Here is a 22,555-nt window from a genome sequence, read left to right as displayed (position 1 = left end):
TTATGTCTCTTAGAGTCGAGATCTTGAGTAATTCATATCCTCCTATCTGAGAAATTTTCAACACATTTGTGACTTCTTTATTTAAATTTCGACTTCCGTGCTAGTTTTGAAAAGAGTAGTTTGGAGGTGTCTCTGTTTATGAAAACATAAAAAAAATCATGACCCAGGAAGGGCTCATTTTGAATAGTAAAATAAAAAAAAATAGAAAATTCTTATCCCCAAATGTAATGACATTTGATACAGGTAAATTAACAAAATTCTAACAATCAGTTGCAGACGTAGAAGGGAAGACCCTGTCACATTAGGTGTTCCACTTCCTGATGTGCACTCCGTGTTCCTCTTTTTTTTTTTTTTTTTTTTTTTTTTAAATGTTTATTTTTGGGAGAGAGCTAGCAGGGGAGGGGCAGAGAGAGGGAGAATCCAAGCAGGCTCCTCACTGTCAGCACGGAGCCGGAAGCGGGGCTTGATCTCATGAACCCTCAGATCGTGACCTGAGCCGAAACGCTCAAGATGCGTAACTGACTGAGCCACCCAGGCGCCCGCTCCACGTTCCTCTTTATTGAGAAGTCAGAACAATAGTAAAACCCTTCAACCAGTTCACTACTCCCCTACTCGCCATGATTTCAATGCAGGAAAAAAAAGAAGCCTTTTCAATAGAAACACTCAATTACTTTGCTGTTTCTAGGGAAACACAGAGTGAAAGCTTTGAGAAATGGTAGTTGTAGATGAGCCTAAGAGTTCCACCCTTTATTGTTGGCCTATTTAGGTGTTCTTACTTTATTAGGAACTGATTGTCTATCTCCACTAAAAAGAAAAACAAATGGGCAGAAATTCTGCCACTCATGTTCCTGAAACGTCCTCATAGACAGCTTAAAGTCGCATTCTGCTCCCCCTCGACACACCTCAGTGTACGTGTGGCAGTTTTCCGCAGTGAAGCGTATTTTGTCTGGCGCAATCGCTCCGTTATTCAGGTGTGAAGATTCCAACATGTACTTTCTGGCAGGCTGCCTGAAGGCCCCTGATCTATTCAACTCCTAATCCGCGGAACCTGTTCCCTTACGCGGTAAAAGGTACTTTGCCAATGTGATTACGTTAAGGATCTTCAGATGGGGATGGTGTCCTGGGTTATCCAGGTGGACCCAGTGTCACCAGAGGGATGGATCCTCATAAAAGCAGAGGTAGGAGCCTCAGAGGGAGGGATGTGAAGGAGCTTGCTGGGGTAGGGGTGGTGCTTTCTGAAGAAAGGGGAAGGGGCCCGCAAGCCACAGAATACGGCAGCCACCAGAAGCTGAAAAAGGTGCAGGGAATTGAGTTCTCCCCCCTCAGAACTCCCAGGAGAAACCAGACCTGCCAGCACCTCTGCTGAGAGCCCAGTGAAACTGATGTTGAACTTGGGACCTCCAGAACCGTAAGCAAATAAGTTGGTGGTTTTGATGCTAGTTTATGGTAATTTAACAGCAGCAGGAGAAAAAGAGGCCACATGTTCTGTTTCGTTCCTTTGTCCCTCACTGACAGAGGAGGTAGACCCTCATTGGACACCCTTTTTGTGCTGTGTGACAGCATACATTTGGCATTAGTTTGGGCATAGACGGGCGACATCAGTTGGCAAGATCACACAGCTTGTATGTGGCTCCAGATTCCAGGATTTTTATGGGGAGATTGGGATTCACGCTTGAATTTGTTAGCTACGTGAGCTAATTTATTTCTTTGACCCTTGTTTCTTTAGGGTGGAAAAAAAACCGTTTCACCCTAGAAATTCAAGTTATTTTTCTTCTTTAATTTTCAAAAAACGTTTATTTTTGAGAGTGAGAACACGAGCAGGGTAGGGGCAGAGAGAGAGAGAGAGAGAGAGGACAGGATCTGAAGCAGGCTCTGCACTGACAGCAGAGAGCCCGATGCGGGGCTTGAACCCACAAGCCGTGAGATCATGACCAGAGCTGAAGTCGGACGCTTAACTGGGAAGTCAAGCTTTGAATACAGTTGACCCCTGAGCACCTTGGGGGTTAGGATCACCAGCCCCCTGCGCTGTGGAAAATCTGTGTATAATTTTTAGGCCCCCCCCCCCCCGCACTTAATTAATAGCTTACCATTGACGGACCAGAAGCCTTGCAGGTAACATAAAGAGTCAATTAACATGGGTTTTTTTTGGTATGTTATGTTATTACACACTGCGTTCGTACAATAGAGTAAGCCAGAGGAAAGAAAATGTTAAGAAAATCCTAAGGAAAACCCATTGACAGCCCTGTGCTATATTTATTGCAAATGTCTGTATGTAAAATTGCACCTGTGCAGTTCAAACCTGTGCTGTTCAAGGGTCAGCTACATACTGAACGCTGCGCACAAATTTTGCTCCATTGCTGATGGGGCTCAGTTGGTAATTTAGAAAGCCACATACTACATACTCTGAAAAATGAGGATTTTATGGGTGATCAATGCTGTGAAGAAAGTTGAAGCAGCTGTTTAGCTTGTGTGGTAGGATGGTCTGAGAAGGCTTTGTTGGTGGGGGGGGGGGAGGGAGGTGGTATCTGAGAAACAAATATTGTGATAAGGGAAGATCCAGAAGGTGAGAATTCTAGGAGAAATGAGTGCTAAAGAGTGATTTAGAAGATGGGTTTAGACCCTTGCAGACCATAGCAAGGATGCAAAGTAAGAAATACTGAAAACGAAGAATGTTGGTTGAGACCATTCTATCAGTGAATGACATTCCGTAGATTCGGTCGCTACTATTTGCCAGGCAAAGGCTTTGGTTGTAGAAGGGAGCAAATGCCACATAGCTGCATCCTGCTCTTTGTGAAGAGGAAGTCTGTGGGTCTCCAGAAATAGTAGAAGTTATAAAGGAACTGCCTGTCTATATATTGTATTGACTGTTTTTTTAAACTTCAGTAGTATATTGGGCGAACTTTCTATTGAACATAAAACCAAAGGAAGCAAGCTGATAACTTCGCTTCACCTAGGCTGCAGTATTAATGGTATATTTTGTATTAAGAAATTAGATTTTTACTTGGTAAGAAGTTATTATGGTTTTATTGTGAATACTGGTGGATGATTCTACAAGCTCTTTATTTTATTTTTTATTTTTTTTAACATTTGTATTGAGAGAGAGCGCGAGCCAGAGAGAGAGAATGAATGAATGAAAGAATCTCAAGCAGGCCCCGCACTGTCAGTGCAGAGCCCTATGGGGGCACTCCATCTCACGAACGGTGAGATCATGACCTAGGCTGAAGAGAATCGGTCACTTAACCAACTGAGCCACCCAGGTGCCCCTAGGCTAGTGAGGATTCTGAGGCAAATGTGTAGACTTACTTTCATGCTCTTCCTCCACTAGTATTTTCTGTGGTGTTTATCTTTAATCACAGATTCATTTTTGGATAGGATTGATACAGTACATGTCTGATTTCTAACTGCTAAGCTCAATACTAGTGAGAGCTAGTGTGGTTGATCTGATGGGCACCTGCCTCATGTGCTCATTTGAGAGGTTCTCAGACTGTTCTTTGAGAGAGGATCTCCAATTTTCTCTATTGATTAAGCAAGAAATTGGAATCGATTGGAAAATTGTACCAAATTTAGGGGAAATCATAAATGCCCAGAGTAATGAGAAGCAGATCTTTTCTCAGATGTTCAGCTATAGTTTATTTGTTGGGTTTTTCAGAAACTTCTCTGTTTGTACCAAAGGAAAGCAATTGTCATTGCATTCTGCTTCTGTATTTAAGAAAGGTACCAGCATGTTCTACTGTGACAGCCCTCTCTGCAGGCTCATGGACGTGTCCTCTTGTTCCAGATGTGTTTCTTTGCATCTCACTGAGAAGCAATTCCGCTTTCCTCCCGGTTTATTGTTGGCCATGTAATTTTGTTTATGATGTTTTTGTTGCTGGTGGTTTTTCTTTACTCTGTACTCTGACTCAGGAAGCCCGTCTCCTTTTCTATTTATGGTAATTACTAGAGAGCATTTTATTTTGGCCCTTGGGGAGCGCCTGCTGTGTTTCTTTGTGTGGGCATGTATGTTGGCCTTGGAAAGTGTTTTCTTTGAGGTCAGGGCTTTTGTAAAATGGTCTGAAAAGTTTGTCGAACCCCAACTGGCCATTAAAATTTTTTTTTGTGTGTGTTTGTATAGGTCTACTCCCCATGCCCCTCTCCCCCATCCCCCAAGTGTTTCTTCATCAACTTAAAGATAAAATCCATCCGTTACTGTCCTGTTAGAAGTACAAGATATATTTTCTCTTGTCTGTGGGGTTAGAGAAGGTCTTTTTGAGAGCTGCCTTGATAACTGGGGAATGTCAGGAACAAAAAGAGAGCCGGCAGGCCACTCAGTCTCTCTGGAAACAAAAGTGGAATTATATGTTAACAGTGGCCAGGAGATTTCCCAGAGCAAAGCCTGACCATCCTTGCTCCCAGGCACAAGAAGAGGGAGAGAAGCTTCAGCTGTGCCCTTCAGGTAACCTGGGAATTAGGGTCGTTTGGCAGTTGCTTGAGATTTAGGTAAATGAGAAGTAAAACTGAACATGTGCAGGCCTTTTTTCTCCTAGTAAGTTGACCTTCATTTAGCCTAGTTCCCTATGATGGGATATTGGGTCAGAGATGATCTATATTTCGAATCTCTCCCTCCTGATAGAATTAAATCAGAGACCAGTCATAACCTAGTTTCCTGATCTTTTACTGAGATGTTATTTTTGTATTTATTACTGGCAAATCAGAACCCATCTCTGACTCAGACACGCAGCTTCCTGCATTCAGTGGGAACTCTGGACGCTTTTGAGTAGTTCATAGCTGTTTGATTCAGTTCCTTCAAGCTCATGGGTTTTATGTTTCAGAGAACAAAAGTCTTAGTATCTGCTAAGACTTCTTGTCTCTGTTTCAGAGAAGACTGACTCTTGATCTAAGAATTTCTGTAAAAACAATAAGAAGTGTATTAAGACGTTCTGGGTAACTATTGAAATAGTTAATCTGGTTTCCTTAGTTACTTGAGTTTCTTTTTGTTTTCTTAGCTTCATTTGCTCATCAGTTACTTAAGCTTCTAATGTGTACAAGGGTTGGTGTTGGGGAGTTGTAAGAATATAGATCCCGTTAATGCCCTGAGAGTGATTTGTACCAAGGGTGGGAGTCTCGATGATAGACGGATGGTCCGAGGGCTGAGTCTAGAGACGTGATTCTGAGTCTTTCAAAATCTCTCAGGGCGCACAGGACACCCTGGGCCAGTGAAGGCAGAATGGGGGTGAAGTCTGTACTTGGGAGGGCTCCCCAGGGGGTTTCCAGGCAGTCAAGCTTGACAGCTAGCATTCTAGTTGGATGAGCTTCTGTGGCTGCTCCAGCCTGAATGCCAAAAGCCCTTAGCAATGGAGATGAGAAAGATGTACTCAGCCAAGATGAGAATATGGGTTTTTGGTAAACCCAGAGAACAGTATTTCTAAGGTGAGAATCTTTGCTTGCTTCAGGGGCTTGAGGTTTCCTGAAGGAAGAATGTACAGAGAAAGCCCAGCTTAGGTGTGGCATTGGGGTGTGACCCCCTAGGGGTGGGTAAAACAAAAACCTTCTGACACTCAGCAGGTTTTTTCCTGTATTCTTCCTCCAGGGTCTTAGGGTGTACGCCTTTGGGTTTTGTAGCGTTCCACCCTGTTCTGTTTGTGGGTTGCTGGCTTCTAGAACAGGCTGTTGTGGATCCTTCCTGGAGTCGCTGGACAGAGAACAGGTCGTCCCTCGTCTTCTCTCCACACAAATCTGTTTTGTGACCTCTTGAAAACTTCGCCACCTAGTCCCTGAGTTGCTGGACGGGTCCTCTTGTGACCGTGTTTTGACTCCCTCTGAGCCAGGCCTCAGGCCCATGTCTCCTTGGTTGCCTGACTCTGCTTAGGGGTGGATGTTTTTCTTATTTGCATGTGAAGCCTAAATAGAAGAAAGTATGTTTTCGAAGGGTGTGTGTGTCCACGAGAGAGAGACACAGACGGAAATTGATTTTTTATTTAGGACTTGACGTGGCCGAATAGAAGTTTCTTACCAGCAGCAACTGGTGAGCTCAAGCCTCATCACAGTACCTCTGTTGACCGCTGCCACCTTGCTAAACTGCCATCGCTTGTGAATTAGGGCCGTGGTGGCCAGTGGATTTTCCTAGAAGGACTCTTGAGTGTGTAAAACTCTCATTTTCTTCCTTCCATCCATCCATCCGCGCTCCTCTGCCTCCATTCACTCTGTTTGATTTTTATTAAGTTTGTTTATGTGCATTGAGGGCGAGTGGGTGGGGGAGGGGCAGAGAGCGAGGAGTGGGGAGAGCATCCCACGCAGGCTCCACGCTTGAAACCCCTGTGAGTAAGGAAACCAGATTAACTATTTAAATAGTTATCCAGCATGTCTTAATACACTTCTTATTGCTTTTATAGAAATTCTCTAAGGTCAAGAATTCAGTCTTTGAGGGGCGCCTGGGTGGCGCAGTCGGTTAAGCGTCCGACTTCAGCCAGGTCGCGATCTCGCGGTCCGTGAGTTCGAGCCCCGCGTCGGGCTCTGGGCTGATGGCTCAGAGCCTGGAGCCTGTTTCCGATTCTGTGTCTCCCTCTCTCTCTGCCCCTCCCCCGTTCATGCTCTGTCTCTCTCTGTCCCAAAAAAAATAAATAAACGTTGAAAAAAAAATTAAAAAAAAAAAAAAAGAATTCAGTCTTTGAAATAGAGACAAAAAGTTTTGGCAGATACTAAAGCTTTTGTGCTCTGAAACATAAAACCTATTAGCTGGAAGGAACTGGTCCCCAAATTGTGCTGTCAGCGCAGAGCCCAATGTGGGGCTCGAACCCAGGAACCGTGAGATCCCAGACTGAGCCACCCAGGCACCCTTTTCATTCTTTGTCTTTTTTTTTTTTTTTTTAAACGTTTATTTTTGAGACAGAGACAGAGCGTGAACGGGGGAGGGGTAGAGAGAGAGGGAGACACAGAATCTGAAGCAGGCTCCAGGCTCCAAGCTGTCAGCACAGAGCCCGACGTGGGGCTCGAACCCATGAACCACAAGGTCACGACCTGAGCTGAAGTCGGACGCTTAACTGACTGAGCCATCCAGGCGCCCCTCTTTGTCTTAAAGCATCATCTTTCCTGGGGCACCTTAGTCAGTTAAGTGTCCGACTTTGGCTCAGGTCATGATCTCATGGTTTGTAGGATTGAGCCTCATTTTGAGCTCTGTGCTGACAGCCTGGAGCCTGCTTTGGATTCATTCTGTCTCTCCTCCCCCCCCCCCCCCCCCCCCAACTTGTGCTCTGTCTCTCTCTCTCTCAAAAATAAATGTTAAATAAAAAAAAATTTAAAGCATCGTTTTCCTAAAGGCTCCAAAAACCTTCTTAGCCATAAAACCACTCCAGGTCAGCCAGCCCTTTGTTTGGCTTTGTCTCTAACTTTTACGTGGATATGTAACCTGTTTTTTTCTGCCCTTCAGTAACTTAGGGTACCAGAAGCTTGATCCTAAGTTTGATTTGTAAACTACTAGTTATACTCAGATCTCCAGTTCTGACGTCTGCTCTAGAAGAGAATGTTTTCATGTTAAGGAAATGAAGTTCCAGGTAACGACTGGGATGACTAAAAACTAAACTCTGGTTCCTCCCTTCTCTCTGCTCCAGAGCTCTCCTTCCAGAAGTGCCTTCCTTTCTGCCAGAGGGGACTGCAGAATGTGACCAGCCGTGGCGGCCACACCACATATACCATCCTGGTGTCCCCCCCCCCCCCCCCCCCCCGCCTCGTGTGTGGGCAAATGGCAAGGCCTTCCCTGCTTCCCTCCTCAGCCACCCCACCCCGCCACAGTTAATTCTCAACAGCACAGTCTGTGGGAACTTTTAAAAAATGTACTTGACATGGTTCCTTCTTGGCTCAAAATTTTCCAGTGGTTTCCCATTTAGAGCGACATTGTCCTCTGCCTGTGTCTGCTTTATTCTTTCACACATCCTGCCTGAAGCGTGAACAGTAAGTCTCTACTCACATCCACTTTGCTTATGACATGAGTTTTCTCTTATCATTGTGAAATGTCAACATGGAAAGAATCCTGACTTTGCTTCCAGATAGCCAGATTTGCTTTCGCTAACAGCTTTGCTTTAAAATAAGGTTGGACATACGCAGTGTCACCTTTGAGGCGGTCAGCCCGCATGATTTTGAGGGAGCTTTGTCAGCCTGTAGGTAAGCACGAGTCTCTTCCTTGAACCTGTGTGCTGGTACGTTGGGTTTTATGGAGAGAGTTAACTGCAGGGACTTTTGTCCTGCGTGAAAGGAGAAATCTTAGAACTGGTTTGGGGGCCTCCTGGGTGCCTCAGTTGGTTCAGCATCCGGCTTTGGCTTTGGTCATGTTCTCACCGTTTGTGGGTTCAAGCCCCGTGTCGGGCTCTGTGCTGACAGCTCGGAGCCTGGAACCTGCTTTGGATTCTGTGTCTCCCTGGTCTCCCTGTCTCTTTACCCCTGACCCCCGCTCACACTCTGTTTCTCTCTCTTTCAAAAATAAGTAAACCTGTAATTTAAACAACAACAACAAAAAAAACCCCCAAAAAACTGGCTTGGATGCAGGAACCAGTGAAAGGTTCTGGTTTTGTTTAGGAAACCAGTGTGAAATAGTGATAGAGTTCAATCTCGTCATCGGATTAGGAATAGATTAACTTGTAGGAAATCTATCACATTGAAAACAAACAACTGTTATCTTGTACAAAGGGCCCTGGTAACCTAGAATTGGGCATTCTGTGCAATATAAAACCAAGAGTGGTGGGTGACAGCCATAGGTGGTGAATCGGGTCAAATGGACTGTGGAGCCTAATTGACTGTGTTTCTTGGTACCAAAGTATTGATATGAAAAAGGGAATGGAGAATGAGCTCTCTACTGGCGAGTTTAGAAAGTCTGTTCTTTATTTTCTGTGGAATTACTGAAGTCCTGATGAGCTCTTTTAGTCAGAAGACCAGTCCTCTGGTTTCCTGGTATTGGCTTTGAGGTGGGGCTGCAAGGTGAACATTGCCACCTCTTGTTGAGTTGTGAGGGAATTAGAGCCTAGAAGGGATGTTGCCTTGGTTGTAAAAGAAATTTTGTAGGCTCCCCAAAGAGATTTGGAAATGTCTCCCATAGTAGCCATTGGGGAGCCATGGAAAGCTTTATGTAGGGGAAGGAGTGACCTGTATTGTTTTTTTTGCTTTTTGGGTTTTTTTTTTTTGTTTTGTTTTAGAGAGTAACTCCTGTAGCTGTGTTTTTAGAGACCTTGTGTGTGTGTGGGGGGGGGTGGGGGGGGATGGTTGCACTAGGGATTGGTTGGTGGCCCTCATTTTGGAAGGTCTCCTCTGTAGGAGGGGAGATGAGGGCGTTGTTTTAATCTGTATCTGGAAGGACGCACAGCAGTATAACTGGATTTAGAGACTGAACGTGATTAATGAGAAAGAAGCAGGAGTCCCACTTAAGATTCCAAACCCTGGGCAGCCAGGAGGGCGGTGGCAGGGATGATGGAGGTAGAATCCCACAGGGAGGTCGGAGCAAGGAGAGGAGGGAGGAGAGTGTTAAGAGAATGAAATAGACATCATGGGTGTTAAGATCGTTACAGATTGGGAGGGGCAGGAGAATCCTAGTGGAAGGTCCCCGAGAGGAAACAGGAAAGCCAGGGGGAGAATCAGGTGGCTAATAGAAAGTTTGCATTAGGTTTGGCAATTCTAGTGCATTTCGTGGTGGCGGAACAGTTTTCGTAGGCCAGGTGGAAGTGCCTTCTGTCACCAGGCCAGTGTGCACCTGTGATTCTCAAAGCGCATGGTCTGCGGGCTGGCAGCATCAGCATTACCTGGGAGAGAGTGGATGTGGGGCCCACAATCTGGGGGCCTTTCAAGCCTTGTGATGGCTTCTCTCGGATGCTCAAGTTGGCAGTCATTCTCCTGGCTCGTTGGTTTTGCACATGAGGAAACCGAGTTCTAGAATTGGAACCCAGGTCTCTCTTCCCTCCAGGCTACTATTTTCTTTATGCTTTCCATCTGTTTATAAGTGCTCACTCATAGTATGTGTGTGTTTAGCGTTTATTTTTGGGGGCGGGCGTGAGCCGGGGGAGGGGCAAAGAGGGGTTTTCGGGACAGAGGATCCGAAGTGGGCTCTGTGCTGACAGCCACGAGCCTGATGCATGCGGGGCTCGAACTCACGAACTGGGAGATCGTGACCCGAGCCAAAGGTGGATGCTCAACCTACTGAGCCACCCAGGCGCCCCGAACTGGTTTTGAGTACATAGTCTGTGCTAGACCCCAGGCTGTTGTGTCAGGAACACAGAGATGATAGGGCACCCGGCAGGTACTCTGTGGTCACACCGACCCATCAGGATGGGATCTTTTTTTAACAACCTCCGTGCCTAAGGTGTGTCGCTTAGGAATGTTTGTGTGAATACTTTGTAGGCCACTTGGAGAGGAGAATATGTGCAAGAAACACGTATCTTGTGGCCTGCCACATAGTGGTATCCATTCATTGTTAGCGCAAAGTGCTAATGGAGGGGGAAACCGACATTGGCATTGTTTCTGGAGACCCGTGCCTGTAATGACCTGGCATAGAGCACTTCCGGGGTGGTCGTTCGGTCTGGAGAGGGCTGGATGGTAATGAGAAAAGGGGACAAGTACGTATTAGAACAAATGTGGCACAGTGTCCATTTATATAATGTTCAATCCAAAGACAGGGTTTATTTGAACTGTTTGAAAATAACTTGGTAATTTGAAATAGCTTTCATAAATTTGAAAAGTTTGTGTAAAATGGCCAAATTCAACCTACTGGCTTGTCATGTAGCCTGGCCAGTCCGTCAGTCCGTCCCCTGGGCACGTATATACACTTACACTTATTTTCTGGATGGGGGCGCTGCTGAGCCAGAAAAGCCAGCAAACGCCAGCTATTGGTCAAACACCTAAAATGACCCCAACACTGGGGAAGAAACAAAAGGGTAAAAATTGCCTCCTCTGCCCCCCGCCGAGGCTCAAGGCCCATAACCCTTGACTGGTCCTGGCAGGAGGTGGGGGGCAGGAATCCACCTCAGTGGTTTGGGTCACTCTGTTGGTGCTTGGAAACTGGCTGGTGGAAGATGGGGCTTTTTTTTTTGTCTAGTCTTAATTCTGGAGGAATTGTTCTGTAGGAGATTCCTTAGAAAATGACTTGAAGGCATACTAACGTGTTATGTCTTCAGGGCTTACTTGTAGGCTCAAAAGTCCCCACCCCCTGGATTTCCTATATGTTCCCTGCAAAACTGCAAGGCCACTGTAGCAAGGAGGACTGAGACCGGTTTTTCAGAGAGCTATATATAGGGGTGGCTATTTGCAGTTCACATCGTTCTCCCCTACTGGAGACTCGGATTCTTGTGCAAAGTATTGAATATTCCAGAATTTTCCTGCTAAGCTGAGCATAAAGGTACCTATTTTGAGGAGTCTCGGGGACCGTGTGGAAATGCAGGAGGAAGTAGCACACAGTCCTTGAAACCCCATCCAATTAAGTGCAAATGTGTGCTCTAGAATTTCCCGTGATGATGGAAACCTTCTGTAGCTGTGTTGTCCGTTTTAGGGGAGACATGTGGCTGTTGAGCCCTTGAAATGTGTCTAGTGCAACTTGGAGCATCGTTTTTAATTAATTGTAAATAGCCACATGGCCATTTGGTTAGTGCAGGTTTAGAATATGCTATTTGGGGAAAATTTTGTTGGGGGGGGGGAGTGTATTCTTCAGATAGGAAGGCTTTAATGATGAAAAAATCCAAATCTGTTAGGAGTCTTTGGGAACCTGCTTGTTAAGAACGTATTCCCAAATGACATCCTTGTGGAGTCCCCGTCCCCACTGCTGATGCCGAGTCGTTCCCTCATTCTGATGGGTCTTTCCAAAGACCCTGGTCAAGTATTTCCTTGTAACTTGATTTTCTTTTCTTTCCCCACTCCCTACACCGAAGATGGTCAACCCAGATTTCTGCTGGATTCTTGGAGATAACCCTGCTGTAGATCTTGGGCCTTTTTGATGTTGTCGAGACCCCCAGACTGTCAGAGGAAGGGCTGCAGGAAGGTGGAACCCTTGTTGCTGGCCCTCTGTGCTGTTCCCTGGCTGTGCCGTTTAACCATGAACGTGGGGATGTTGCAGCCCATGCTGTTGCTGCCTTGACAACAGCAATGTCTGACATGCTCAGACGCAAAAGAGCTGACTTGGCAGCTGCCCAGCAGATTTTTATAAAGGCTCAGTTGGTGGCCGGAGAATCAGGCTGTCAGAGTTGTGTTATGCAATAAATCGTTTTGAGCAGAAGTTCTTAATCCAATTTCAGCTGTGGCTTTTTTTTTTTTTTTATATAAATAGGTGGTAATCAAAGATAAGTACACATTATTTAATGGGAGTTTGGAAGAAGTAAAACTCTTCCTTGCATAAGCATTTTTAGGCTGTTTGCTTTATCCCAGGAAGCGTGTCTCTCGGAGAAAATTTGCTGCTGGAAGTGCTTTTCGTTTAAAGTCACGGCGGAGCAACATCCTTCACGAGTTCAGGAAGTCCGTGGTTTCCTGGCCACTTGTCTTTCTAGATGTGAATATTCCCCTGATCTTTCTTTGCTGTTTTGAATATTGATAGTTGATCCAGTTCATGGAATTGACAGAAAGTGGATTGGCATCGAATGGATTTACGAGAGTCTTGTAACGGAGAAAACGCCTTTTGTTAAAAGGGAAGAAATGTTAGTTTTAGCCTAAGTTCTACCGCTCACATTTTTCTTCAGTATTTTCTCTTACTTATTTTTGGCTTCATAAATCCTTGTTTATGTTGAATCCGTGCCAAGAAGTCAACAACACTCCCCCCCCCCACCTTTTTTTGGAGGGGGGAGTGCTTTCATTGTTCTCTTCCCAAACTGTTGATAGAAGAGGCTGGCATTTCAGACAACAACAAATTGTGTTAAGTAGGGCGACTTAACCAGCAGGTATATGCAGAGCTGCTTCTGAGAAGAAAAGGCATTCGTGGATAGGTTTCCAGTCCTTCTCCATGGAAAAAGGAAAGAAGATGCCATCAGTTCTTCCTCCTCCCCTCCCTCGCCAACCCGGTCTTTCAGATTTTGCCTCCTTATTGTTTGGCTCTGTGTATTTGACAGATTCCTCCCGCTTCCTCCTCCCTCCCCGCCCCCCCCCCCCCCATGAAGTGTTTAGTTCTTGTTAATACAACTTAGGGGGGAGGGGTGAGTATTGGAATTGGGCATTGTGCACTGCAGTTTCATTTTTTATTTTATTAATTTATTTTTCATGTTTATTTTTGAGGGAGAGTTTCAACAGGGTGGGGCAGAGGTGGGGGGGGGGGAGCGTCCAGATCCGAAGCGGGCTCTGTGCCAACAGCAGAAAGCCTGATCTGGTGCTTGAACTCCTGAACCCAGAGATCATGAGCTGAGCCGAAGTCAGAGTCAGACAGATGCTTAACCGACTGGGCCACCCAGTTGCGCCTCTCTCTCTCTCTCTCTCTCTCTCTCTTTTTTAATGTTTACTTATTTTGAGAGGGAGGAAGGGTGGGGGGGGGAAGGGGGAAAGAGACAGTGTGAGCAGCGAAGGGGCAGAGAGGGAGAGAGAGAATCTCCAGCAGGGTCCACGTTCTCCACACAGAGCCCGGTGTAGGGCTCAACTTGGGAACCTTGAGATCCTGACCCGGGCCAGAATGAAGAGCCCAGGAGCCTCACGGACTCCACTGACTAAGCCACCCAGGGTGTTCCATCACTTCATTGTCATTTAAAAAGGGCTGGAAAGTCACAAATCCCTCCATTCCGAAGCCTGGACAAGGTGGATAGAGATAGGATATGTACACGGGGAGGTGGTGTTGGTTAAGTCTTCCAGTAGCTGTCATCCAAACACGAATCCTGTCTTTGCACTTGTATAAGCTTATATACCACGGAGGTTTTGTGTTCGAAGGTCTTCCTACCTGTAAATGTGAACATTCTCTTCCTTCCCAATCCGTCCCCCCTCCCCCACGCTACTTACCATGAGGAACAGTTGACTTCCTGTGCCCCCTCCCTGTAGAAGCAGGAGTGATTTCTGTGGAATGTAACGCCATCTTTAATGGTGCCTGTCCTTAGGGATTCCCCCCCAGCAGGCTGACCTTTAAAACCTTGGTGGGAGGTTCTGGATGTCCGTTTGAAACACAGGTGTGTATCACACTGCATTCCTGGTTGGCGTTATTTTTATTTGGTGATGTGGTTCAAAATGATCTCTGCTGTTAGACCTCATTGCCTCATTGCTTCCTACCTCCTGGAAGGGACCTAGTATAATTGGTTGGTTGACCTGTGCCCCCGTTTCCACCAGTTGTTCCTGTATCATTATTTACGATGTCCTTGGTTGGGATGATAAATTACTTGGTCACTCTATCTGTGATGCTTAAATCTCTTCTTAGTTTGCTCACAAGTGGTAGGAAATGAAGTACCTCCCATCGGATGGGTCCTATTTCGTTTTTAAAATAATTGTAATGGCTAGAAAAGGTTTTTAAAAACCCGAAATGTTTCCCTCTAGCCCATGCATTTCCATCTTCGTCTTCCCTTCTCCTAAGTCAAGATGACCAGGATTTAAAGCCGTAACTATCAGTCAGACCTGGACAGATTGCATAAGGATGCCTTGAGAGATGACCTTAGAACTGAGGTAGTTGTAGAGACCAGTAAATAATAATCCCTCCCCTTCCTGTTCTTTTACCGGCCTCCAGCTAGAGCTGCTCATAGATTGTTTTTTCATATAACATTTATATTCACCTCTTGAAATGAGTAATCTTAATGTTATTACCAATTAGGAGTCATTGGGAGTTACATGTTTGACGTGTTCTCCCTGAGATTAAATTACTGAGTTTTGAAACTTTGCTTTGGGCACCTGCCCTCTGGCGTGGACCAGTTGACCTCACATGGCAGCTCTCGTTTCTCTCCAGCTGTGTGACCTTTTGGGCAAGACATTGAAACTCTTTTTTTTTTTTTTTTTTTTTTAAAGATATTTGTGATGTCTTCCTTTCCCACCCATTTTAAACTAAAAGGAGGTGGTAGCAGGCTTTGCAAATCTTCAACCTGGATGTGAGCTTTGGGGTATTGTCAGGTGATGCCGTCCCCCACAAGCGTGGGGTCTTCATGTGCTAGGCTGGCGCTCCCATGTTCTCACGTGTCTTATTACGGGACTTGGAGCCGTTACGGGTCATGCTGTGGTTTGTTTTTTTTTCCTTCAATAAAAGATGATGACCATAAGCATTTCAAGTTTAATCCCTGACCAGCTGCCATTTTTGATGAGAGATTCTCCAGTTATTTCAAAGAATGGCAGAGATTTTTCAAGTGATAAGAAATCCCTGTCACTTCTGCATTTTTTTTCACTTTGACTTTGTAAAGCCTTAATGCTCAATTTTCCATTTGCTGAAGAAAGTGACTTTTAGTAGTCAGAATAGTAAAGTGAATCTAGATCCTTGTGATTTGTTGTTGTTGTTCTTTTTCTTCTTAAAATTGGGTCAGGAGACCCAGATATTCTTATTTATATCAGTATTTGCAGAGCATTTTGTTTTGTGGTTGGGGAACTACAGGTTAAGGAATTAGGGGATGGGACCGAGGGAAGGTGGTATGTTTGGTTGTTTGGGGGCTTGAATTGTGCTTCCCCAATAATGGGGTGAAATGTAAAAACTCAGGTCTAAATGACACCCCAATGGCAAGAGGTTAAAAAAATCTTTGAGGAAATTCATAAAAAGAACCTGACACGCTTGGGAGGTGCCTGGGTAGCTCAGTTGGTTAAGCATCCGACTCTTGGTTTCAGCTCAGGTCATGATCTCACGGTTCGTGAGTTCCAGCCCCACATTGGGCTTCATGATGACGGCATGGAGCCTGCTTGGGATTCTCTCTATCCCTCTTTCTCTGCTCCTCTCCTGCTTGTGTGTGCACTCGCTCTCTCGCTCTCTCTCAAATAAAAACTTAAAAAAACTGATACACTCTGGGTGACCGAATTTGTATCAGAATAAAGCCACTGGACTCCTGACAGTGGCTACAGCCTCTCTTTGTCGTCTTTTATTAAGCTGACCAGTAAACCAGAAGGGACTAGATACTTGGTTTTAGGGGAGCATCCCAAAGGAATCCAGGAAAGGATCTCTCTCTGTTCAGTGCCACACTGTCCAATCTTCCGTGATTCCATCTGCCCAGAGAGCCACATGGCCTGAAGGTGTCTAGGGAAGGTCGGAGGGGATTATTTGGAATTGTCAACTCAGAGGCATGAGTGGAATATCAGTTGATTTGAAAATTGTGATTTGGGGATGTATAATTGAATATAGAGGGTGGGAGGGGGAACAGAATGGGAGAGTCCTGAGTGATAGAGAGAAAGGGGGAGGAGCCTGTGCAGCTGGAGCTAGAGAGAATTAAGTGTTTTGTTGAAGGAATTAGTCAGTATTTAGCTCAAGGTACGGGACTCTGACAGGGTCATTAGGTTTGGGCCCTATGAGGCCACGTGGATTTCCAGATGGGTGCCATTTTCTTGTAGGGAACTAGGTGGATTGAATAGGAGGGCTCTGGTATGTTGGCAAGCTTACTGCTGAGAGAGAGAGAGAGAGGGAGGGAGGGAGGGAGAGAAGGGTAGCCAGCCCTTTTGGATTAGCACTGTGGGGACTGTTTTATGGGGGTAGCTGTAATTTACATTAAGAAAACAATAGAGATTTCATGCACTCCACTTAAAATGCCCAGGATGTTCGTAAGGTTAGGGACAGGCAGGCCACATGTGGGTAAACCTAGTGGGAAGCGAGCTTGCACTTGAGTCTTCTGTTTCCAGAAAGGTTTATCGAGCTCTTACTCTAGCAGGCTTGTCCTAGGGGCTGGGATATATATACATGGTGAACAGGATTTCCTGACCCCATGCCGCCATTGTTTAAATGGCTGATGAAATTGGTTAAATGACCATTGAAGGGGAGGAAATAAAAAAGCCATAAACTCTTAGAGAAGTGTTCATGATCGTTCTGTCAGGGCTGTTTCGTAGAGCGCTCCGTACTGGACTGTTCTAAGTGACCGTTAAGGACCCGAGGTACCTTCTTGTAGACTTTCTGTGACCTACAACTTGGGCATTCAGCCCTGTGTTGCCCCCTCATTGGGTGCAGGCTACACTTGGGCTTTCTGCGTCAGGCAGCTTCACGAAGGGGGAGTGCCAGCCTCTCCTGGCTTAGGATAGGGTGACTCATCATGACCCCGCAGCTGTGAAAAGCAGCCTGAGTTTTAATTTCTGAATTATGACCTCCTCATTGTGCTTTTGGAAACAGAACAGAATCCCTTATTACCTTATTGTGTCTCGCTTCAACACCGAGGGAGGTGACCAGGCTTGACCAGCACGGTACATTATATAAAAGAACTCTTGTGTTTCCAAAAAAAAAAAAGTTTGCCTTTTTTTTTTTTTTTTTTTTTAAATGTCTAGAATTTGAAACCCCATAATCTGGGTCATGGATTTGCTTCTCCTGTAGTTAAAGTACTTTATAGGTTTCATGAAGCGTCTTTTGTCAGTAAGTGAACCTTAAATGCATCTTCCTTTGCGGGCGGTTTCATCTCCCATGGTTTATGTTTTAATTAGACACTAGTTGTAGGGGTATAATTCTCTTGTGTGGAGGCCCGAAGTCAGAACGAAGCCACCAGTCTGAACACGATGCAGTAAATCATTGCAGGCATTTTTGCATTGGAAGCTATTTGGGGGTTTTATCACTTACAAACGGTGGGTATGAGGAAATAATAGTCTGTAATTACATCGGCGTTACATGAGAATAGGACTCTGAGCATGAAGAAGAGAATTCTGCCAGGCCGCCTTACCTGGCTGCTGAGAAACGATGAGATTGCAGCCGCGCTGTGTTGAACTTGAGGAGGAGTTAAAGTTTATCATCCCAGTTGCAACGGATCAGCTAGAGGAGCCGGTGGAACAGCGGATTCTTTTTCTTTTGTGCCTTTTGTGCGTCGTATGGGTCAGTCCTCTGCCTCTTTTTTACTCAGATTGGTTATTTGGGCTTTGCAAACGGGGTCTGGTCAGGTGCTTCATTTTTCTGTTTGTTAACCGTGTAAACTGGAAGGTAGAGAGCGACTTGTTCGCAGTAGCAGTGGAGAAATTCCATGGGCTCCTGAGGCAATTCACTGGCTTCTTTCAGCCCCTGGGTTCGAACCTCGACCCCCCCACCACCACCCTGGTCTGGTTTAGTAGAGCTCTCCTGCATCTCAGGGAACACGGCCAGGAAGACAGGATGTGCCTCCTTCCTCTGGAGCTACCGGAAATCTCAGTTGGCAGATGGGCAGGCGTGAAGGGTGTCGTGGGGCAGGTGGAAATCCCAGCTCGTCTTTCTCAGGGCTCTCTTTCCCTTTAGTACGGAAGACGGAGGATGGCTCTCTTTCTGGGAAAATCCTGGAAGCTTAACCAGAGTGCAGCTTCAAGTTATTTAGGGCTTAGAGTCTCTGTGTGGTTGGATTTCTAAGATGTAGTTTGTGTTGACGCAGAATTTAGGAGTTTAAGAGCTGGAAAAGACCTCCGGTCATCTGGCTCCCATACCTAGTCCCAGGGAGCTTTTACGGGAGGAGAAACCAGTTCTGTCGGGCATGCAGGACAACAGTGCCGGCTTGACTCTTGAGGTCTTCCGTTAGAGCAAAAGGAACCCGAAGTATCCAAGATTCGCCTTCCTGCATTTACCCAGGGCATTAATATTTGCCTTGATCTTCTAAGCCCGAAGGATCTGAGAAGCTCCGATCCTTCGTTCTCTAAGTTGAACTATTATCAAATGCGTTAAGTCTTTGAAGCAAGTATGTGAATATAAGGACTTCTTCGATTAGCGGACGGTAGGCAGGTATCCATAGGAGAGAATCTAGGACTGTCCTTAGCCGTGGGAATTGGCGCTTTGAGCCTTACAGACCTTCTTGCTGGTTCCCTGCGACCATTGCCTCCACTTCGTCCTGGTACCCACCATCTCCATGTTTCCAGATGTAGCTTCTGGTTTCCCTGCTGGTTGGCGCCCTCCCCTCCTCCTCTTGGCGCTTCTGGATTGTCCTCTGTTTTTCTGTGGCCGCTACTGGAATGGCTCGGATGGTCTCTGGCCTGGCTGCTGGTTGTTGGGATTTTCCCCACCCCCAACCCGCCCAACCTCGCCTTCCCTTGTTCTGTTCCTCTCCAGAACTTGCATTGCATCTGATACCACAGACCTAAGGGAGCCACGCTAATTAGACCTTCAAGACCTGTTATTAACCTGTGTGTATTTCTTTTTCTTCTTTATGTTTTCTTTACGTCACCCCTTCCCAAACCTCCTGCCCCTGCCTCCCAGTTCTCTGCTCCGCCAGGATCCATTGCCCTTTTCTGCTGTGCTCTGTCTCTCTCATTCAGGGCTCATTTCCTTAAGAGGTCAGTACAGATCCAATTTCACTTCTTCTGACCGAATTGTAAATTCTTTGAAGGCAGCACCAACCCCCTAGCCCCCAGTGCCAATGGCAGCAGTTTCTAGAAGAGTGCGGCGCATATGTGTGAGGCAGCACACGTCCCAGAATTCCTCAGACACTCCAGTACAGTGGTTCATTACACCTGTGCTTTTGGGGGTACGGACTCCTGTTTCGAAATGTTGCCAGGAATATAGAACTTGAGTATTCTTGGTTAATGAGGGTATGTGGGCGTAAAGGTGTGTAAAGGAGGCGAGCTGGTGGTTGTCTTTCCACCCCCTTTTATGGTCCGTGGGTTAGCTTTCCTGGGGACTCTCCAGACGTCAGGAAGGTCGTGCTGAACGAACCATTACCACAGGATGACGTGATCCCCTGGAAGTGCATCTCGCTCTGATACTTCGGAATTTTCTTTAACGTTTCTTTTGATTCTTCATATTTACTTGCTGCTTGTGTTAAGTGCTTTCCCTTCTCTCTTTCCTGTTTCTGCAGGATGACAGCGATGGGATTCCATGGTCAGAAGAAAGGGTGGTGCGGAAAGTCCTCTATCTGTCTCTGAAGGAGTTCAAGAATGCCCAGAAGAGGCAGCACGGGGAAGGCATTGCTGGGAGCCTGAAGACCGTGAATGGTGAGTCGACCATCTTGTTGGAATTGGATGATGTCTTCGGGCACGGCCTTGTTTCTGAATTGGATGTGATCTGGGCAGCTTGTGCTTCTCGGGCTAGGCCCCTCTTGGCAGTTATTTTGGACATCCTACTGGGTTTATAGATTCATTTCTTTTATGCTCCTTTATATGCTGTGTAATATAATTTGCAGGGTGCCTTAATTAGTCTGGTCCCTGTAGATAAGACCAGGGCTGTGATCTGATTTCTACTAGGTCCTGGGTTGAACGTAGTCTGTCTTAACAGGTGTTTCTGTGGATCTCTGCCTTTCTACTTTGCTGCGATGTGGGGCGGTTCTCCCCTGATGGTCTTAGGGAACCAGTAAGAAGGTTTGTAAGGTTTAAAGTGCTGATTCCCACAACTGAGGGCAGTCCTAGATTCTCTCCTATGGATACCTCCCTACTGTCTGCTGGTTCTTCTCCCCTGATTGTATAGGAAGCAGCTTAGGTCTACCATTTGCCTCCTCCCCTTCCTGCTCTCTGGCTCATAGCCTCCTAAGTACCTGCTTCCTTGTTGATCAGGCCGGGCAGGTTGTTATGTGGAGGCTGGTATACGGTGGCATAGAATGCCCGCGCCTGTGGAAGTGCACCTGTATGATTATCAGATGGATCCTTGAAGCCTGGAGGGAAACTGATGTCTCTTTGGAGAACAGGGTTAGCACGGTGGAATTGGAACCCTCCGATGATCATAACCGAGCTTCCGGTCACAGTCTGTATTTCGTTGCAGGGGATGTGGTCGTGGTGACATCCCAGGCTCTGTCCAACTTTGTTCGTCCTTTAGGATTACAGAGAAATGTGAATGAATCGATCGTGTTCTGGTTTGTACCTGCTTGGAGCAAGCAGATACGGAAGGAGGGGATTGTTCTGTCTCAGAGTCTTTGCTCTGGTCATGGGGTAATAGAGGCATTTGGAGGGCATTTGGCAGCATGCCAGGGTGCAGGGTGACAGGTTCACTTAGGGCCTCCAGTTTCTTTCCATTCTGCTTAGTTGTACGGTGGGTTGTCTGGGAGCCTCTTCTTGGAACCAGTGCTTACAGGCGGGACCTGTTGCCACTCTGTTTGCACAGAGCCATGGCAGTGCTTTCGGAGATGATGCCCTCCCTGCCACTGCCCCCACCCCCCCGTCTGTCCCTGTCTGCTTCTAGTACTGTGTGACTTGAAACCAGAAGCCCCTGAAGTCTGAGCCAACATGCGTGGGAAGGGCCGCCCCCCCCCGCCCCCGGCTTTTGTTTTTGAGTCAAAAGGTAGAAGGTAAGTTGTAGAATGTGTTGTCACAGGTATAGAATCTGGAGCCACGTGTGATGTGATGTGATCATTCGTGTTCTCGGCTTCACAGTGAAGATGGTGATTTGCTTTACGTTTTTTATCCGGGGTGGGTGGGGGGCGGGTGATGGGGGGGGGGGAGAGAACATCCCTGAGTCCTGGAGTTACAATAGAGCGCTAGCTGCTGGGGGTGTAGTTCTTACTGTTGTGATCAGGCGTGCTCTCGTTCTGCTATTTAGGAAGGGAGATGCCTTCGTGGTTTTGGAATCTGTTCACAGAAAACAACCCAACGGAGAAAAAATCAGCTTTTCGGACAAGTTAGCCGGGTGTCCAGGATTAAATCAAGGTGGAATTTAGGTGACAAACTTTACCTTTTGTTCTTTTAAGAGGGAACCTGCCCTGCCAGCTAGCTGACCACACATAGCTCTCGTTTTCTACCGCCCTTGTCAAGGGCTTGACGGTGCTGAGGAAGAGGTTCTGAGAAAAGTGGCAAAGACCTTGTTCCTGGGATTGTTGAAGACTTTATGAAACTAGTATAAGAATTCGTTCAACAACAAAAAAGAGGCTTTTGTTGTAGTAGTTCGTATTTCCTGCTGATAAAGACGGACTTCTCATTTTCTTGTTTAAGCACCAAGACCCCAAGGTGTGTCTCTGTCTCTCTCTCTCTCTGTCTCTCTCTCTGTCTCTCTCTCTCTCTCTCTCTCTCTCTCTCTCTCGGTGGTGAAATTGCTGTGAATAGGCCTGTTTCCACTTCTTGTTGGTGTCAGTGGAGCCAATGGTCCGAGTCCACGTTTTTGTCATTCTGTACCTTGGATTTCCATAGCTGTTCTGAGTAAACGCGACTCTGTTTCAAGAATAATTTTCTTAAGGGCAGCCAACAGGTTGAATTGTGCTTTGTCTTTGGGGGCGTCCCAGAGAGCTTGGGAGACTAGCAGCTCCTTCTCTGTAGGTCCTCAAACCTCAGCCATGCTCTCCTAGGGGGCACGGTGCAGAGAAAGCAGAAAACATGGAGAGCGTCCCAGACTTTTTTGGCAGCTGAGGTTGGTGGTAGGATGATTGCAAGCAGTGTTCCGTGTGTGCACGCATGTGTGTGCCTGTGAGCATGTCCCCTGTTTGAATGGTTGCTTCGTACTCCTCGTGCATACTCGGCATGGTAGAATGATGACCTCGTCTTAAGCTGTGCACTGCACGCTGTCTTGGGGTTCTGCCCTGGGGGCAGATGAAAATAGGTTAGTAGGGGAGTAGGTTTTCACAGCCCTGCAAGGTGCATGTTTGTTTTTTGGTGTTTTGTTTTGGTGAGCGATCTAACCTTTTGAGATTTC

General features: G+C 46.4%; 1 protein-coding gene across 7 annotated transcripts in view; it reads left to right on the top strand.

Moving 5' to 3' along the window:
* Nucleotides 1–22,555, top strand: part of JARID2 (jumonji and AT-rich interaction domain containing 2) — a 275,699-nt gene that overhangs the window by 106,627 nt on the left and 146,517 nt on the right. For all 7 annotated transcript variants that reach the window (XM_045497328.1, XM_045497331.1, XM_045497332.1 and 4 more), the window contains one exon: nt 19,803–19,938. In XM_045497328.1, the coding sequence (XP_045353284.1) occupies nt 19,803–19,938 (136 nt within the window). The remainder of the gene's footprint in view (nt 1–19,802; nt 19,939–22,555) is intronic.

Source organism: Leopardus geoffroyi, chromosome B2 (genome assembly GCF_018350155.1).
Source record: "Leopardus geoffroyi isolate Oge1 chromosome B2, O.geoffroyi_Oge1_pat1.0, whole genome shotgun sequence".
Taxonomy (NCBI): domain Eukaryota; kingdom Metazoa; phylum Chordata; class Mammalia; order Carnivora; family Felidae; genus Leopardus; species Leopardus geoffroyi.
This window is presented reverse-complemented; position numbering and strand designations above follow the sequence as displayed.